General features: G+C 62.1%; 2 protein-coding genes across 15 annotated transcripts in view; both read right to left on the bottom strand.

The window, feature by feature from the left end:
- Window positions 1-5,609, bottom strand: part of PLEC (plectin) — a 52,546-nt gene extending 46,937 nt beyond the window's left edge. For 2 of the 9 annotated variants that reach the window (XM_019712196.2, XM_019712198.2), the window contains exon 1: window positions 1,350-1,535. In XM_019712196.2, coding sequence (XP_019567755.2) covers window positions 1,350-1,434 — 85 coding nt within the window. In that variant the 5' untranslated portion in view covers window positions 1,435-1,535. Of the gene's footprint in view, window positions 1-1,349; window positions 1,536-3,909; window positions 4,109-4,726; window positions 4,863-5,363 lie in introns of those variants that run through there. The other 7 variants (XM_074316492.1, XM_074316495.1, XM_074316496.1 and 4 more) reach the window with 7 other exon arrangements.
- Window positions 5,610-5,901: 292 nt separating this feature from the next.
- On the bottom strand, window positions 5,902-16,945 carry PARP10 (poly(ADP-ribose) polymerase family member 10). 6 transcript variants are annotated; one of them, XM_019724741.2, is made up of 14 exons: window positions 16,740-16,933; window positions 16,354-16,510; window positions 14,840-14,982; window positions 13,198-13,253; window positions 12,892-13,076; window positions 12,559-12,813; window positions 12,251-12,487; window positions 11,341-12,173; window positions 10,994-11,215; window positions 10,809-10,896; window positions 9,989-10,609; window positions 9,759-9,892; window positions 6,626-6,800; window positions 5,902-6,543 (listed from the first exon to the last, which is right to left on the bottom strand). In XM_019724741.2, exons 5-14 carry the CDS (start codon window positions 13,067-13,069, stop codon window positions 6,191-6,193), a joined length of 3,096 nt encoding a protein of 1,031 aa, XP_019580300.2. In that variant the 5' UTR covers window positions 13,070-13,076; window positions 13,198-13,253; window positions 14,840-14,982; window positions 16,354-16,510; window positions 16,740-16,933; the 3' UTR covers window positions 5,902-6,190. The 6 variants fall into 6 exon arrangements, with proteins under 6 accessions (XP_019580300.2, XP_019580261.2, XP_019580267.2 ...); XM_019724702.2 differs by having other exon boundaries at window positions 9,759-10,609; window positions 16,740-16,945; XM_019724708.2 differs by having other exon boundaries at window positions 9,759-10,609; window positions 16,381-16,510.
- Window positions 16,946-16,955: the final 10 nt, after the last annotated feature.

Here is a 16,955-nt window from a genome sequence, read left to right as displayed (position 1 = left end):
AGGGACCTGCCAGGCCTCACTCCTGGGAAGAGGAAGCTTGCTGCTCAGGCCAGGACTCTCCAGCATGATGCCACATGCAGCCCCGTGACCTGATGAGACCGGGGATTCTAGAACGAAGCACTGTGTCCCTTCTTTAAACTGAGTGGCCAGTTCATAAACAGCTTTGTCCTGGGGTTTGTCATGAGAGCCGTGGCCCAGGTGGGCAGATGCTTCCCTACCCTGCGCCTATCCAGTTAGACGCTCCATGGCCGGGCAGCCATGCAGAAAATGAGATGTACCTTCCTTCCCCGTGAGTGCAGTGGACAGGCTGAGGAGCCCATTGTCACAGCAGTGTCTCTACCAGGCCCAGGTGAAGTTGCAGAGGCAAACTGGTTGGCCAGCGTGCTGGCAAAGAGAACCACAGCATACCCACCCCTGTGCAGGACTCAGCGGGAGCTGTCAGCAGAGGACCTGGGGCAGAGATGGGCTGGGGCCGGGTGGAACCTCTCCCTGCCTGGGCGAGGTCAGCGTGTGGAGCGCGGTTCCACAGGGCTCCAGGCAGGGCCCCAGCAGCACCTCTCTCCCTGAGCTGCCCTTGGGGGCAGAGCCAGCAAAACCCGCCATGTGCTGCTGGGACCTGCTATGGTCGGCTCTGCCCAGGGCCCCCACCTCGACTGTCTGCAGCAGCTCACTCCCAGACCCCTCGGGTGCCAGGGCTGTGTCTATGCCTGCTCAGAGCCGGGGGACCCAGGCATGGTGCGGGTGGCTGACAGCAGTTGGGGTCTGTCTGGGCAGGTTCACATAGGCCCCCAGGGGGCGTAGAGCAGGACCTGGGGGTCTGCCAAAAGCCACAGAGCAGGTTCCTCTAAGGAGGAAGAGCCGACTGCCTTGACTTCCCCAGCCCACAGCTGCCCCCAGGGGACAGAGAAGGGGTGTAACAGGGGTCCCTGCCAAGGAAGGGCGGCAGCCTAGGCGCTGGCCAGTTTGGGAGGTGAGAAGAGGCCACAACTATGCGACCCACTGCCAGGCGGTGGCAGCCGCCCCCGCCCCACGGGGGAGTCACCCAGCTCAGCCTTGACCCACGTGTCTGCTGAGCATAGACTCAGGACACTGGACACTGGCCCTGGGAGCCCCCGCCGAGACGCGGCCCACCCCACCTACCCGCGCCGCGCAATGCCCTATTAAGGGCATGACTGCGGGGGCTGCGCCGAGCGCGCCGGCCTCTTCCCTGGGCGCCCAGGCCGTGGGGTCCGGCGAGGCGGACGGGGGCTGGGCTCTGTCTGGGCCGCGATGGGGACGGCCACCGCGGACAAGGTGTCAGAGGCCGGGCTGTCAGGCTGGAGGACCTGCCAGGGCCGACCGCGCCGTACCTTTGTACCTCTCCCGCACCTCCTCGTAGGCCTGGATGAAGTCCTGCTCGTCGGACGGCGGGCCGGGCGGCAGCAGAGCGGCCATGCCGGCGGGCGCGGGACGCGGCGGGGCGCTGCGGCGCGGAGCGAGCCTCCAGCCCTCCGCCGCCACTCTGTCCCTGCGGCCGCGAACGCCGCTTAAAGGGGCCGCCCCCGCCCCGCCCCGCACCCAGGATGCCCCACGGGCGGGGCGGGGCGGGGCCAGGGGCCGGCCCGGCCCAGGGGAGCTGCGGCCGCGCGCTTGGGTGCCTGCGGCTTTGGTCCGCTGGAGCGGCCTCCGCGGGCTCCGAGTCTCGGCCCCACGCGCGTGCCAGAGGGCGCACACCGCTTCCCGCTCCCGACCGGGTCGCGGGCCTGCCAACAGCCTGAATTCTCCTCGCCCGACTCCCAGCCCCGCAGCGGCCCCCTCCCTCGCCAGTTCGACCTTTCCCGCGACCCTGCCAGGTCCAGCGACTTCACCTGGCCTCCACTGGCACGCCCCTCCCTCCTCCCTCCGCTCCCACCGCCGCTCCCTAGAACCCTTCCCTTGCAACATTGGAGCTAGAGTTAGCGTCAGCATAAAAAGGACCCTTAAAACAGAAAAAACCAAAACAAACAACCTTGTGTAAAAGGAATGAAATAGGAAATTTACAGAAGGAAAAAACGCTTGGTGGAAATCAAAGACATTCTTTTCCACCTATCAAAGTGGCAAAGACCCCTGTCTCTCAGCCCTGACAAATGTCCTCCTTTCTGTTACGCCCCCCCCCGTGCCCCCGCCCCCCCCCCCCCGCACCTTCCTATCTAACCTTAAATGCTGCATACTCTGTAAGGGTGAAATTCGGTAAATCATAACGCAATTAGACTTAGCTCGTTTGCAGTGTGACCCACAGCGTAGCTGGCTATCTAGCCACCTGTAATCAGACTTAGTCTGCAGTTTGATCCATCCTGATATTCAGCTGTTTTCTCTTTGTTTCTCCCCTCACTGATCAACTGAAGAACTCTGTTCTGTTCCCTTTCTCAAGGCTACCCCTGCCCCGTGAATCCATTTAATTAACAAAATCCTAACCTGAAAAGAGCAATTTCTTAATCCTCAGGCACCCGGACCCCGGAATCCAATGTACAAATCCCCGGCAGTTTTCACTGCTGACACATCAAGTCCCAGGCCTCGGTGACCAAGTCCAAGTCCAGAGATAACATTGTCTTCAAACAGACCAGACCCCAGGAAGGGTGTCAGCCTTCAGACCTGCCTGACCAACGCCCCGTTTCCTACATAAGAAAAAGTTAACCTGAAGTTAGGGGCAGCTGTCTCCTCTGAGACTCTGCCCTTGGCACACACACCCGAAGCCCCCCAACCCCACACACACACACCCGCCAGTGTTTCTCTCCTTACTACTGGAAGCAGCTGTCTTCTTTGGACTCTGCCATGGGCATTCTCCCTGCCCAATCTTTAATAAAACTTTCTTTACTTTTTTACTTTTCTGAGTCTGTGAATTCTTTCACCTTTTGTGAACAATCAGGGGTTAATTCTATGCCAGGATATATCCGTGACCGGAAGCCCCTCTTGTAGGAATCCTCCTACGATGGTCAGCAGGCCAGTGCACAAAGGCCCTGCCCTGGCCACTGGCTGCCACATAGCTCGTGGCAGTGAGAGCTACAGACCCGGGGAACGCGGAGGATGGCCAGGGCATCGAAGGACATCCCTGACTGGCTTTCATGTGGGTAAAAAAAGGACCTCGGTTATATGTGAAGTATGAAAAGGGCTGGCAGGTCACACAGCCCCTGGGGTGGGGCAGGCGACCAGCCTTCATGCTGCCCTGCTGTCCTGCCCCTCTGCATTTCCACCCACAAAGGCCCTCGCTGACCCCAGCACTGTCCTCACTCCACAGCTGGCCTTTCAGCCTCTCCCCCCATGCCTTGAACCTTCCTCCAGGATGGCTCTTCCGGTGGCCCTGGTGGTGGAATGGGGTCAGGACTCCACAGCCTGGATGTAGAGACCCTCAGTGGGCTCCTCCCTGGCCCAGCACTTCCAGCCCTAAGTCTCCCACTTCCCAAAGGGAGGGGCCAGTGTCCAGCTGCCAGCCCTACACTGTTGGGGGCCTCTTGCCGGGCCTTTTCCATCCTCCTCCCCAGAATGCCAGCGACCAGAGAGCAAGGCTTGGCTGGGGGGGTGTGGGGGGGTGGAAGGTGTGAGGCTCTCACCAACCAGGTGGAACCTCCTGTCCTGCTGCTACCTGCTTCCACTGTCCTCTATGGTGGCAGCGCAGACCAGGGGCCTAGGAGGCAACTCTGCCCCAGGAGCCCAAGAAGTAGCGTGGAATTTGAGCACTGGACCCTTGCGGCCTGACCAGTGATGGCGCCACCGCAGCAAGTTCAACCTTAGGCCTCCTGCAGCAGACTGGGTGGGGCCAGCAGGTGGCGCTGTGCTGTCTGCAGTCACCTGGGACAGGAGAAGCCCTCTCCTCCGTCATACACCTGCACACAGCAGGTGCTCTGTCAACAAGCCAGAGGCTACACGCTGAACAGACGAGGCGCACCGCATTACCTGCAATGCGGATGACTGCCCTCTCCGCAGGGTCCAAGACACTCCCATTGCCCCCGGAGCCCCCTCCACGTCTGCGACTCCGCTGTGTCTTCCCCAGGTTCCAGGGCAGTGTGTCCCCAGGGCTGGGCGAGCTGCTGCCTCCGTTGGAGCCGTCCTCAGCCGTTGGCTGCTCCTGGTGGTCCTCCCCCGACATGGCCTCCTGGAGAGGGGGCAGGAGGGCGTCACAGCTCCGGGAGCATACTGCATACTGGCCCCCCACCTTAGCCTACCCCACCCCATCCACTCTATCACCTGGACACTGAAACCCACACCTCTCCTCTGTCCCACCTCATGCACACAGACCCCCACCCTCTCAACTCCAATATCCAGGACACTGTCCCCCATCCACAGCTGGCCTCTCCCCCTCCAGCGCACCCCTCAGACACCACACAGTGACGCCTCCCAGACACTGAGCTCACTCCCTCCAGTCTATCACCAGGACATTGACCCCCCCCCACTGACTACCACTCCCTTCTCTTTCTTAGTCACTCAAACTCTGACCCCTCTACGTTGTCATCGATGGGCTCACCCCAGCAAAGGGCACTGCCCCCATCCTCCACCCTCCACCCTGTCCCACGGGAAGGGCGGAGGTGGTCACTTTCACTCGGACACTGACCCTCCCTTCCTCCCCATCACTCAGGCACTGGCCTCCACCTCCTCCACCCCAAACCTGGACCCTGTCTCCTCCAAACCTCTAGATCGGCAGGAAAGCCAGGCCACCCCTCCCCTCCCATCAGGGAAGGGCCCTGACCCCATCCCCTGTACAATGGCCCTCTACCTTCAAGCTGCCTTCAGCCTCTAGGACTCTCCATGGCCGCACCCTACCCCCAGCCCCGCACAGTCCCACCTCGGTCTCCGCAGTGAACACCTATAAATAGCTGGAGCCGCAGCGGCGTGGGCCGCTGGAGCTGGGCTGCCGCAAGGCTGGGAGGGAGCTCGGACCGCCGCTCCAGCAGCTCACCCTGCACGCACACACACCCGCACCGCCAGCGCTGCCAGAGCGCAGGCACACCCACGCGCGCGCAATTCTCAGCTAATCCCCCCCAAGAGCGCTGGCGTGCGAGAGGTGAATGGCCCTCTGTCCCGGCGGGGGTGGGGTGGCGTGGGGGCACAATGTGGGCACTGTGCCTCTGCCCTCAAGCTAAAGGCTGAGGCGGCAGCGGGCACGGAGCTGGGGGCCACTCTGTCCCGCCCCGCCTCCCACAGGCCGCCTCTGCTCCTGCCCCCAGCCTGGCTCCCCGCGGCTGTCCGCGCCAACCCAACCGTCTTTCCTGCCCACACCCAGGGCACCGCCCGACCAGTTCCGCAGTCTCGGGCGCGCAGAGGTGGTGTCCTCCGGAGGGAGGACGGGCCGCGACAGGGCCCCTAGTTCCGGGACGCCTGCGGCCGGAGAGCCCCCACCCCCACACACACACCTCTCAGCTTTTGCACGGTGTGCGCCTCTCCATCCCAGCCCCGGTCTTACGTGCCTGGTAGCTCAGCTCGGCTAGGCTCAGCCGCTGCTGCCAGACTGCTCGGACCCGGAGAGCCGCGGAGGCGATGCAGGCGGGGCGAGCCCGGAGCCCCGCCCCGGCTCCAAACCGAGCGCCGCCCGTGTGATCTGGGGGCCCGCGCGCGCGCGCGCGCCAGGGCAGGGGCTCACCGAGGCGGCCGGTCTGGAATGTGAGCGCCGCTCCGCCTGGGCAGCGCCCCCATCGCGCGCACCCCTATGGCGGGGCACAGCCGTCTCCCCCACGCGTACAGGGCGGGCCGGTTGGCAAGGAGACATTGTTGAGGGAGCATGCGTGACACTAAGGCGACGTGGGGTCGCTCGGGTGCGCGCTCGGTCCGGCCTCGCCGGCTGCCCAGGACCACCCCGAAGGAGCAGCGGTCTCTGCCCCCTCCGCCCCTGCCCCTAGGCACGGAGAGGTCCCTCCCCCACCTCGACAGAGATCTACCCGGGGCTCCATCAAGTCCTCCATCAGGTTTCACGTTTATTCAAATGACAGAGTCCGCTTGGGCGAGGTCTGGCAGAGGCGGGGGTGTTGGGCTCTGGGTCCTCTGCCCCAGCTCTGCTGAACCCTGGTGGTTGGTCAGGCTCAGGCGGGTACCAGACCCCAGCCCTTGTCGCACCACCGGTCTCCGCACCGCAGCAGGTGGCAGGGACACCCCCAGGGGCAGCTCAGGCAGCCCAGGGGACGGTAAGGCGTGCGGAGCGGGCGCCTGGGGAGCCTGAGGCCAAAGGCAGGGTCATGCGGGGCCTCTAGAGATAAGTGGCTGGGAAGTGGCCCAAGAGCTCAGAGGGGTTCCCGGGGGAAGCCTGGGGCCTGTGCTCGCACGTGATGAGGTGGGTGGGCAGCGCCTGGGTGTCGTGAAAGATGACGAAGATGCTGGGCTGGTGGAGGCAGTCCACAGCGCTGTCGTAACGTAGGAGCGTGTGGCCCGGGGCCCGGAGAGGGGGCGCCCGCAGCCCCCGGCGGCCTTGCCCGTAGTCTCCCGTCAGTACCCTCGCCACAAACACAGCCTTGTGGCCGTAGGCGTTGGGGGGCGAGTAGCGGTCTTGCACAGACAGGGAGGCACGCTTGGCGAAGTACACGCCCTGCCCGTAGAGCGTGCCTGCGGGCGGAATGGGCGCGGGTCAGGCTCGCCAGTGTCGGCCGAGCCCCCCCACCCCACTCCGCCTGGTCCCCAGTCTCACCATTGCGGCCGCAGAAGCTGCGGTTGAAGCCATACGCGCAGATGTCAGAGACAGCGGTTGCTGTGGTGCCGTGATACAGCACGTGCTCGGCTGGGCGCCGCTCACAACGTTGCACCAAGCGCTCCCGGTGCAGCTCGTACTGCTGCCGCAGCAGCGGGTGCAACACGCGTTCCACCTGCGGGGGCAAGGCAGCAACTTGTGGAGACCCTCCCTGCCCTCTGGGGGTGGAGGGCAGAGCTGAGCCGTGTTGGAGGAGGTGGGGAACTGGGGAGACTGCACAGCTCCAATCATGCTCTGTCCAGCAGCAGACATTCGGCGGGGTCCTTTGCCACCTGGATGGGGCCCCAAGTGGCAACTTGAGGGCTTCCAGGGAGGCCTGCAGGTGGCAAACGCAAGCACTCACCAGCACCAGCACCCACAATTGGGGCCTCCGCAAACAAAGGATGAGCCAGGTGCCCACACCGCCCACGGGACTTCACTCCCAATACCAAGAGATACCCTCTGGAGACCCTCAGTGCCGGGAAGACCAAGGCGACCTGCCCCACTGTCAGCTGTGGAGGACCCAACAGCTTCTGAACTCGTCTAACTAGTCTCTGTGGAAGGGTGCGAAAGAATATCACATCCACAGGACAGGAAGTAGCCGCCAAGAAACCTCACGCTAGTGAGTTCCCACATCAAGAATGGAACTGATGAACTGTTAAAAATATATATTTTTTAAAAGAATGGAATTGCTGAATAAATCCAGTGGGTAGGCCGAATAATATGGAGATGGAGTTAAGGAGTGACTCAGAGTGCAGAGCTAAAGAAAAGAGGTGGAAACTGAGAGGGCAGGTGAGGGAGGAGGGCTGAGATCTGCGTCACAGGGATTCAAGAAGAGGACGGACAGGTGACCAGCCAGTGAGGACAACGGGAGGCAGTTTCCCTGAGCTGAAGGTGGCATCTTTGGGTGGAAAGGATCCATAACATGCCAAGGACAATAGGGAAGGACACCTACCTGCCGGAAAACTTCAACCTCCAATGTGAAAGACTCTAGAAGTGTATACACATACACACCACCACCACCACCACCACCACCACTGTCAACATGCAAATGGACAATGTTCTCAGCCTGGGCTTCTCACTGCCCACACTGGATGCTAAGAGACCACAGAGATTTTTTTAACTTTCTAAGAACAAACATTTTTAAAGAGAAAAGAAAACAAGTAATGTCTTTCAAGGATCTGGAGGAAAACATTTTGATCCTGGACACTCTATCCGGCCCAACAATTCACGGTGAGGACAAAATCAGGACATAGGCAAGAACCAGCTGTTCTCATTTCACAGAAATGTCTTAAACAAACTCATGGCAACTTTTGTTTGAAAAAGAATAGTAGACACCAATATCAACTCATAGTTGCAAACTGCCTCTAACTGTAAAAGGCAACTCAATTTAAAAGTCCACGCTGTACTACTCATTCCAGAAGATACTTCTACTGAACAGAAAAGAATCTATGCAAAAGGGTGACCAGGGGGCACAGAGAGTGACCCAGCAGCCAAGCACAGCCACAGAAAAAATGGAGAAAGTGAAAACAATTGAGACCCATTGGTCCTTGAATCCTAGAATATTCTCTTTTACGCACCCCAGTTTTAATAATTAGAATTTCATTTCCCTATTTGCCATATGGTTCAGCGGTAAATATTTTCTCATTATCATTATATATCCAGCAACCTATGGCCCAAGGATGGAGCTTCATGATGGTTACAGAATAGAAGATGACGTTTGTCAACCTTGCTGACAACAAAAATAATGTAACCAACCAAACTGAGATTGGAAGAGGGAGGTGGAAGCGGAAGTGGGAGGAGGCCATCCTGCTCCTCTTCTACACAGAAAGGCAAGAAACAGTTTCTCAAGTTATTAAGTGAAAAGAAAAGACTGAAGTGTACCCTCCAGAGTCACAGAGGTGCTCGCGGAAGACTCACAAGCCCGGAACTAACAAGACTGGCCAGGGAGTCAGGGGCACCAGCACAGTGTGTCTCTCCTCCATCAGAACACAGAAGTGACAGCGGCAAGGTCCAGAGTGGAGGAAAAGTACTTTATCCAAAGTGCCAGCAGTCATCTCCCCGAAGACGGGGCCAGGTCTGGGGAAGGCGACAGGTTATGCATTTCTGACCAGCTCAGGTTGCCGAGGTCCAACTTGATGCATCAGGAGTCAAGAGCGTCGGACTAGCACCCAGCACGGGGAGCCCGGCCGTCCTTCCTTCTCCCATGTCCAGCCAGCCCTTGGGGAGCCTTCCCTGTCAGCTGGGCGCATCCACCCGGCTTCCTGCTCCAGCTATGCCCGCCCATCTTCCCTCCTTCCTCCCCTCCATAACCAGCTCATTTTCACATTTGTCACACTGGTCCTGGTCCTCAGCTCCCAGTTACTCTTCGCTGCCGCGGCCTGAACTCTGGCACTGCCCTCACACTCGCTCGCCAGGAGACCAGCCTGGCAGGGCCTCCTCCTCAGTCCTGCCTGCTGGCCACACAGACATGTGGACCTCACCGCCCTCCAACAACTCCCTCCATGGCCTCCGGAGTCCTTCATCAGCCTCTTCTCTGGGACTCCCGGGGTTTCCCTATGGCTGCCACCAGCTGGTCCCAGCCTTTTTTGAAGCATTCTCGTACTCAGAGTTGGCATATTTAGCAAGTGAAACTACAGGGGGCCACGCAGTGTTGCAGGAAGCCCTCCTTTTGCAGGCGCTGACCTGTCGGAGGCAGAAGAGCCCCTAGAAAGCAAGCACTAGGCACGTGTCTGTGGGAGGGGTAATCCTCACAGTAGCCACGAGATGGCACCACCACCTCATGCTCCAGACAAGAAGCAGCGTGGAGGGTCACACCCTCTGGTGTACCTGGCAGAGCGAGACCTTGGCTCAGGCTTGTCAGATCCTGGGATCCCCAATCCCTATGCCCTTCTGGCTGCCCCGCCCAGCCTTGGTGAACGTGTGCTGGGCAGGAACGGGGCTGGGAGCCTGGAGCTTCCAGCCTGCCCCGTGCTGGGCAGCTCCTGGCCAGCTGACCATGACATGCAAGAATGGAAGCCCACAGGCTATGCAAGGTGAAAACTGTGGCATGAGCCCAGGAGGCCATGAGGCTGACAAGACAGTGTGGACTTACCCGGATGATGTGGACCCTGCTGTGGACAGCATCCAGCGTGTCGTAAAAGGCCTGAACCACCGCCTGGAACTCCCTGCTGCTCTCGCCCAGACACTCCAGCCTACCCAAGGGCCCGTTCGGCATCTGCTGGGGCACTGACACATGGGGGAGGAAGAGGGTCCGGGCCATGCCTGGGGTACTGCTCCCCGAGAACTGGCCCACCCCACTCCCCAGTCCCAGGTTGCACTCACAGGTGGGGCTCGAAGCCTCCGAGACACAGGCCACACTCTGATCTCGGGGGCCAGCCAGCAGTGCCGCTAAGTGGCGGGCTGCACGGCTGGGCTGGGCCCCAAAGCCACGGAGGATGGCACATTCACTGTCAAGGGTCACACTCACGCTGTGGCACCACTCCAGGCGGGCACACAGCTCCGCAGGCAGCACGTGGCCCCGGAGCCCCACCATCTCCTCCCGGAGATGAAGCTCCAAGGCGGCCGCTACGGCCCGGTCCAGCTCGTCCATATCCTGCTCAAAGGCTGCATGCACCACCAGCTGGGCCTGGCCAGCAGCCCCACCGGGGAGCTCTCCCGCCTCCCACAGGCTTGGCTCCAGCAGTGACAGGGCAAGGGCCTGCTGCAGGGCAGCAGCCTCCTTCTGTTCAGCTAGCTGGCCCTGTGGCTGCAGTGACTGGTGGAGAGCCAGCTGTAGTGCGGCCTCCTCCTCCAGCCGCCCCGGTGCCCCCGTGCTGGGGGCCAGGGGCTCTTCACCAGCCCTGGGGGCAGGCTCCTCCTCAGGTTCCTCTTCACCCAGCTCCAGGGGTGGCCAGTCCTCCCCATCCAGGCCCTCCAGGGTGGCCAGCATCTCTTGGACCTCCTCTGAGGACAGGGAGAGGCACTGGGTGAGGGATCAAGCCCAGCCAGGTGGGGCTGAGGATACGATGAGTCGAGGACCAGGTGAAAGATGGGAAGAGGGTTGAGGGGGCACGGGGTCAGACAGGTGGGAGAGCAGAGCAGGGCAGAGGGTGAGGTCACAGAAGGGCCATGGGATGTGCTAGACGTCCCCAGGGAGCCCTACCCAGGCTCGGGTTCTCCTGGTCACTGCCTGAGGGAGACAGAGTGCGGTACTGGCCAGAGAGGGCCTGGAGGGCCTCAGTGGGGTCCACCTGTCAGGAGAGAATGCCAGGCCTCTGAGCGGGGGTGGAGGAGGCACAGGGGCTGAGGTTTGAGAAAGGGGAGGGCAGGGGGAGGCTCCATGGCTACCTCGCTAGGGTCCATGTCCAGGGTGTCCCTGGCCAGACGCTCCGTCCCAAAGACACACTGGAACTGAGCCTCCAGCCCCCGAAGGAGGTGCTGCCCCTGTGGACCCAGCAGGAACCTGGCGCTGCCCGGGTGCTTCAGGCTCAGCATGTGACAGCTCACGCTGCACAGCAGACTTTGCAGGAAGTCCTCGGCTGCCTGGCACGGGGCCAGGGCTCCACAGAGCTGCAGGACCACAGGGGAAGGGAACAGTTTGCAGGTCTAGGGCACAAGAAAGATCCCAGATACCCACCCCATACCCCCCACTGGGAGAGTGGGCCAAAGGTGAGGAATCCACAGAGGTCACTCACCCGAAAGCCAGTCACATCTGATCCTTCCAGTGGGAAGAGGGCAACGTCTCCCAAGCCAGCAAGCAGGTCCTCGTGATAGAGCTGTATGAAGCGCATGGCTCCCGGCTCCATCGACAGCACCACTTCCACCAGCCCCTCCTGCTCCGGTGACCCCACATGCCCCAGGCTCTCCATCCCTTCCTGCTCTGGTGACCCCACAGGCCACAGGCTCTCCAGCCACTCCTGCTCCGGTGACTCCACAGGCCACAGGTTCTCCAGCTCTTCCTGCTCCGGTGACCCCACATGCCCCAGGCTCTCCATCCCTTCCTGCTCCGGTGACTCCACAGGCCACAGGTTCTCCAGCTCCTCCTGCTCTGGTGACCCCACAGACCCCAGGTTCTCCAGCTTCTCCTGCTCCGGTGACCCCACAGGCCCCAGGCTTTCCAGCCACTCCTGCTCTGGAGACCCTGTGGCAATCTCTGAGCCTACTGGGCCTGGAGATCCTGTAGGACCCAAGCTCACCAGCCCTGCCTGCCCCAGTGACCCCATGGGCCCCGAGCTAAGTGGCCTAGTCTGTTCCAGAGACCCAATGGGACCTGTACTTAGAGAGGCTCTCGATTGTCCTGGTGGCTCCTCAGAGCCCGAGATCACAGTCCCCGCATCCATCAGTGCCCTCGCTGGCCCTCCAGCCTCTAGGTGAGCATGCTCAGTGGCCCCATGCCCCAACTTGGCTGAGTGGTCCCTTCTGCTGGTGTTCTCATCCAGCCCCTCAGGCTCCAGGACGTCGTAGTGGGGGACGAGGTTCAGCTCTGAGCCTTGCAGCTGGTGTTCCTGCTGCAGCACCCGCTCAGCCGCTGGGAGGAAGAGAGAGGACGAGGCCGTCAGGGCTCTGAGGGATGGGAGGGCAGCCCGGCTCTGCAGCCCCATTCACCTTGCCACTGCTGGAAGGAGACGATGGTGCCCAGGGCCCCGGGCAGGCTGCGCAGGCCATCCAGGGGACCGCCCCCACTGCGGGGCTCATTCTCCAAGTACAGCTCCAGCAGCAGCAGGTCCACAGGGGAGGAGCCCCCCAGCACACGCACAGCTCGGGCCTGTGGCACCCGCACCACAGATACCTGGTCCCCCTCCAGGCTCAGGGTCCGGGCCTGCTCCTCCAGCACACGGACTTCTGTGGGGGAGGTGCGAGTTGGCTCAGGACATCTCCCCTAATGGCACACCTGCCCTAGTCCCGCCTCTCACCTGTCTCAGAGAGGGGCTTGGGCAGCTGCACCAGGGCCCGGTCTGGTCGGGGACTGTCCAGGGCACGGCAGGCCTGCTCAGGGTGTCCGATGGCCCGCAGCAGGGCCTGGACGTGTTGCTCCCAGTGCTGGGGGGTGGTGCCAGGGGGCAGTCCTTGGAGCAGCAGGCGGGCAGGAGCGCGGGGCGGGGCAGGCCGCAGGCTCAGCTGAGCATCACGAAGCTTGTGCTCCTCCTGGGCCAGGACCCGCTCTGCGTCTGCCGGGTGGGGACGAGCGGGCTGTCAGGGCCAGTGGCCTTCTGGGCCCAGCCCACCCCTTCCACCAGTCCTCTCACCTGCAGGTTCCCGGAAAGTGAGTACACCCCCGCAGCCAAGTCTCTGCCAACTCAACACAGGCCCCCCACCAGAGCGTCGGCGGTTCTCGAAGTAGAGTGTGAGCAGCTCGTCGGGGACGTGGGGGGGCAGCCCGCTGAGCTCCAGTGCCGCCCCCACCTCTGCCTCTGCCTCTGTCATCACAACCCTGGGGCCACAAGGGGGGTAGGTAGCAGCCCACAGTCCCACCCCACCGTCCCAGCCCCCTCCAGCCGCGCAGCATTTCCTGGTGCTCCCTTCATTATGGGCGGCCCACTTCCCGCACTTACACTGCTGGGGCCACCGAGCAAACACGCCTCCAGTCAGGACTCTGCAGGCAGAAGGCCTGGGTCGGAAGAAAACAAAAGTGAAACTGTGTCAGGGAAGGGGAAGGGAGGGGCCTGTGGCACTGGGCTGGGCCGGGTGGCTGCCTGGAAGGTGCTTCCCTTCCTCTGAGGAGGCCTCTCACGGAGCCTCCCACCCCACTTGCCCACCTAAGCCGGCTAAGAGCCCTCAGCAGGCCAGGAAATGTTGCTGCGCCTCCCCACTCAGTCCAGCCCACCAGCCCCATTGCCCACTGGCTGGTAGGGTAGGGGGAGTAGCAGCTGGGGCTCCTCCACTCCCACTGGCCTCTCCCTGTGAACCTCAGAATGGCCAATCACCCTCCCTATGAAATCAGCCAGGCAGCTTGAGTCATTGGCCCCACTCAGGGACCTCAAGCCACTGTGCTACCACCCCCACCCCACCCCCACAGCATGAGCAGCTGCAGGGCACGCCCCTGGCTCAGGCTGGCTCCCAAGCCCCACAGCAACCTCCCCAACCTGCTCACCTTCACACCTAGCAGGTGAGCAGGCCTCAACCTTCCTGAGTGCTGAGGGCAAGCAGCTCCCGCCCCTGACCTGCAAGTGCTTCCCCACACAGCCTTCCTCCCATCTCCTCTGCACCCACCCCATGGTTCTCTCTCCTCGGCTGTGTACCTGCCCAGTCTTCCTATCTTACGTCATCATTATCATCGTTGTCACCATGGCTAACCCCAGAAGGTGCAAGCATTGTGCCTGGCTGCAGCAAATCCTCGTTACAGAAGGGGACGCAGAGGTGCAGACGGCCATGGCAGGGCAGGCATGACACCCAGGCTACATCTTTAGAGCCCACCACACTGCCCAGGCTCCATCAGCTTCCAACCTCTCAAAGACCTGTGCCCACCATGTGCTCCACCTCCTACCTTCCGTATACACCTCAGCTCACTGAAGCCCAGCCTCCAGCCCTGCTGCCCCTCCAGCAGACTGAGGACCTGCCCAGACTGCACCCCCAGCTGCACACCTGCATCCCTGGCTGCCCCAACCCTGGTCTGAGCCTCCATCATCTCTCACCTGGATCACTACACTAACCTCCTAACTAATCTGCCACTCCCACCCACCTCCACTGTCCCTTCTCAACAGAGTGGGCCGAGTGGGCCCAGTAAGGTGGCACCAACAGCTGTTACATCTTGGGCTCATGGTAAAAGCCAAGTCCTTTGGAGGACCGGCCAGACTCAGCCTGACGAGGGACTCCAGCCCCCTCTCTGGCCCCATCCCCCCATGCTCTGCCAGCCCCAGCCTCTTCCTCCAGCGCAGACCACTTCCATCTCAATGTCCTTGCACTGGCCCTTTTCTCTGCCTGGATGGGCCTTTCCCACAGAGCCACCTGGCCGCCACTCCCTTACCTGGCTCTTAGTGGCAGGTTTAACTTGAACATGAAAGTATTTAAGGGCCTCTAACACAGGCCACTTCCACGACCCTGACCTCAACTTCATATGTGTCATTTATTATTATTTTTTTAAAGAGAGCTTCTCAAATTGTATGAGCTTCTATCCCACAAAGCCCGAATATGTCCCTGCCCACTCTGTATTTTCTCTTCCACGGAACTGACCTCCTACCACACGATACGACTTACATATCACGCGGACCCCTGCTCAGGGGTCTCCCACAGGCAGTGGTGCACTGGAGCAGCTTGGGTACGACCAGATTGTTCAAGTTTCAGGAACCAGTTGTTGAATTGGTGGTAGCTTGCAGTCAGCCATGACAGGAGTGTTTACACTACGTGCAAAAGGGGTATATCAGGGCTTCCCTTGCCAGGCCCAGCTGTTAAACATTGAACCAGTGGACACAGGACAGAGCATTTTCTGAACCAGGGCCAGGCTGGGAGAGGCCCACCATGCGACAGCCAGGAGAGCACAGGAAGGTCCACAAGCCCCAGGTGAAGACGCGCTGCTCCAGGACACCACCCTGCAGCACGTATCCCTGGCTGTGGCAGTCAGCACCCCCTTAGGAGGCCCGCTGGACCTCAGCAAGGACGTTAACTTGGCCTCCAGTCCTGGGGCATCTCAGCCTCAGCCCCTTAGCAGGGAAACCGGGCTAAGTAAGGACTGCACCCTTGCAGCCGTAAAGGTGTGCTTGAAGACAAAAGAGGATAAAAGGTCTCTCACATGGGGCCTGGGACAGTTTGCCCTCAGTGACTGGTAGGGCTGACGGAGCAATGAAATAATCAGGGCTCGTATTTGGGGACTGGGTTGGATGAAAAGTAAAGGTGGTCCGTTAAGGCCAAAGATCGGCGGTGCTTGGCAGCCTCAGCAATCCCAGGTTTAGGAATGAATTTCTCAACTCCCTGAACCAAATTGGCCAGCCCAGACCTCTGCCCCCAGAAGTGTTCAGCCCCTACAGCTCCCCTCCACCCCTTGGCAGACAGCGTGGCACGCGGGGCTCAGGCCTGGAGCTGGAAAGGAGCCAGCAGGGCGCCCGCAGCAGGTCGAGTCTGTCCAGAAGAAGCTCCGCATTCGCTGCGGAGCCCAGCCGGCCGCCCCGCCCCTCCGCCGCCTGGCCCCGCCCCGCGCCGCCGGCCCCGCCCCTCCGGCCCCGCCCCGCGCCGCCGGCCCCGCCCCGTCACAAGGCCCTGCTGCGTCTTCCAGCCGCAGGCGCAGGCCCAGCCAAGCCGGCTGTGAAGCGGCTGTTGGTGCGGGTTCCGGTGCAGGCGCAGCGGCCATCCACCGCGCGGCCGCATAGCGGACACCGTGCGCACGGTCCTGAGGCGCCCCGCGAGTGGTGAGTCCCCAGTTCAGGCCCAGCAGCGTGTCTACCCGCTGAAAGTCCCGGCAGGCCGCCCCCGCCCAGCGCGGACCCCGCACAGCCGACCGGCGCCGCCGTGGGTCAGCCGGTTGGCCCCGCCGGGGCGCACAGCCCACTCGGGGCCCAAGCGGTGGCGGGGAGACAGGGAACCGCGACCTGGAGCGGGAGGGAGGGGGCGTCGCGCTGCGGCGGCAGCGGAACCCGCGGCCCGAGCGACCCCCGACCGGGTAGGAGGGCCCACCCCGCTTTCGGGGCAGGCTTCGTGGCTGCTGCCTCCACCCGCCTGGTCCCCACGCCCGCTTTGTTCCCCCGTATGTCCTCTGGTCGCTTCCATCCCCCACACACCTCCGCACCCCGCTGTTCCTGGCGTACCCCACTGGCAGGCACCTTGGCAGCCCATCCAGGCCTGCTCCCCCTACCCGGGGAACGAGGGACGGTCGGGCCCTGCTCTCAGAGACGACGGGTCAGAGCTCTCGCCGCTCACAGATGACCTGGGGATTTCCTGGAATAGAAATAGCCGCCGGCTCTGGCCCCTTAAAGCTCCTTAAGAGGCGGAAAGCGAAAGGGAGGGTCAGGGCACACCCCACACCTCCCGACCCCGCCCCCACCCCAGCCGCGACTCCGCCGGCTCCGACCCGGGAGACCCCAGCAGCGGTGAGAAGGCCCTTTCACTTGCTTCTAAGAAACAGCTAGAGCAAAATCCCGAGGCTGACAGTCGTCCCCTCACCTACCTTTGGACTTGGCCTAGAGCGCCTCCTTCTGAAGCCCCACCCCACCCTCCTGGTCCCGCCGCAGAGGCTTGGGACAGCGGGAGGCAGAGGTCATGAATCTCCCTTGTTGAATCCCGGTTCCAGGCAGCAGGTGGGGCAGCCCAAGGCTGGTTCTGGGTACTTGTCACCGCAGGGCTGACTGTTCTCTGTCTCTCCTGTAGGGGGAGACCACAGAAC

Source organism: Rhinolophus sinicus, linkage group LG12 (assembly GCF_036562045.2).
Source record: "Rhinolophus sinicus isolate RSC01 linkage group LG12, ASM3656204v1, whole genome shotgun sequence".
NCBI classification, from domain to species: domain Eukaryota; kingdom Metazoa; phylum Chordata; class Mammalia; order Chiroptera; family Rhinolophidae; genus Rhinolophus; species Rhinolophus sinicus.
This window is presented reverse-complemented; position numbering and strand designations above follow the sequence as displayed.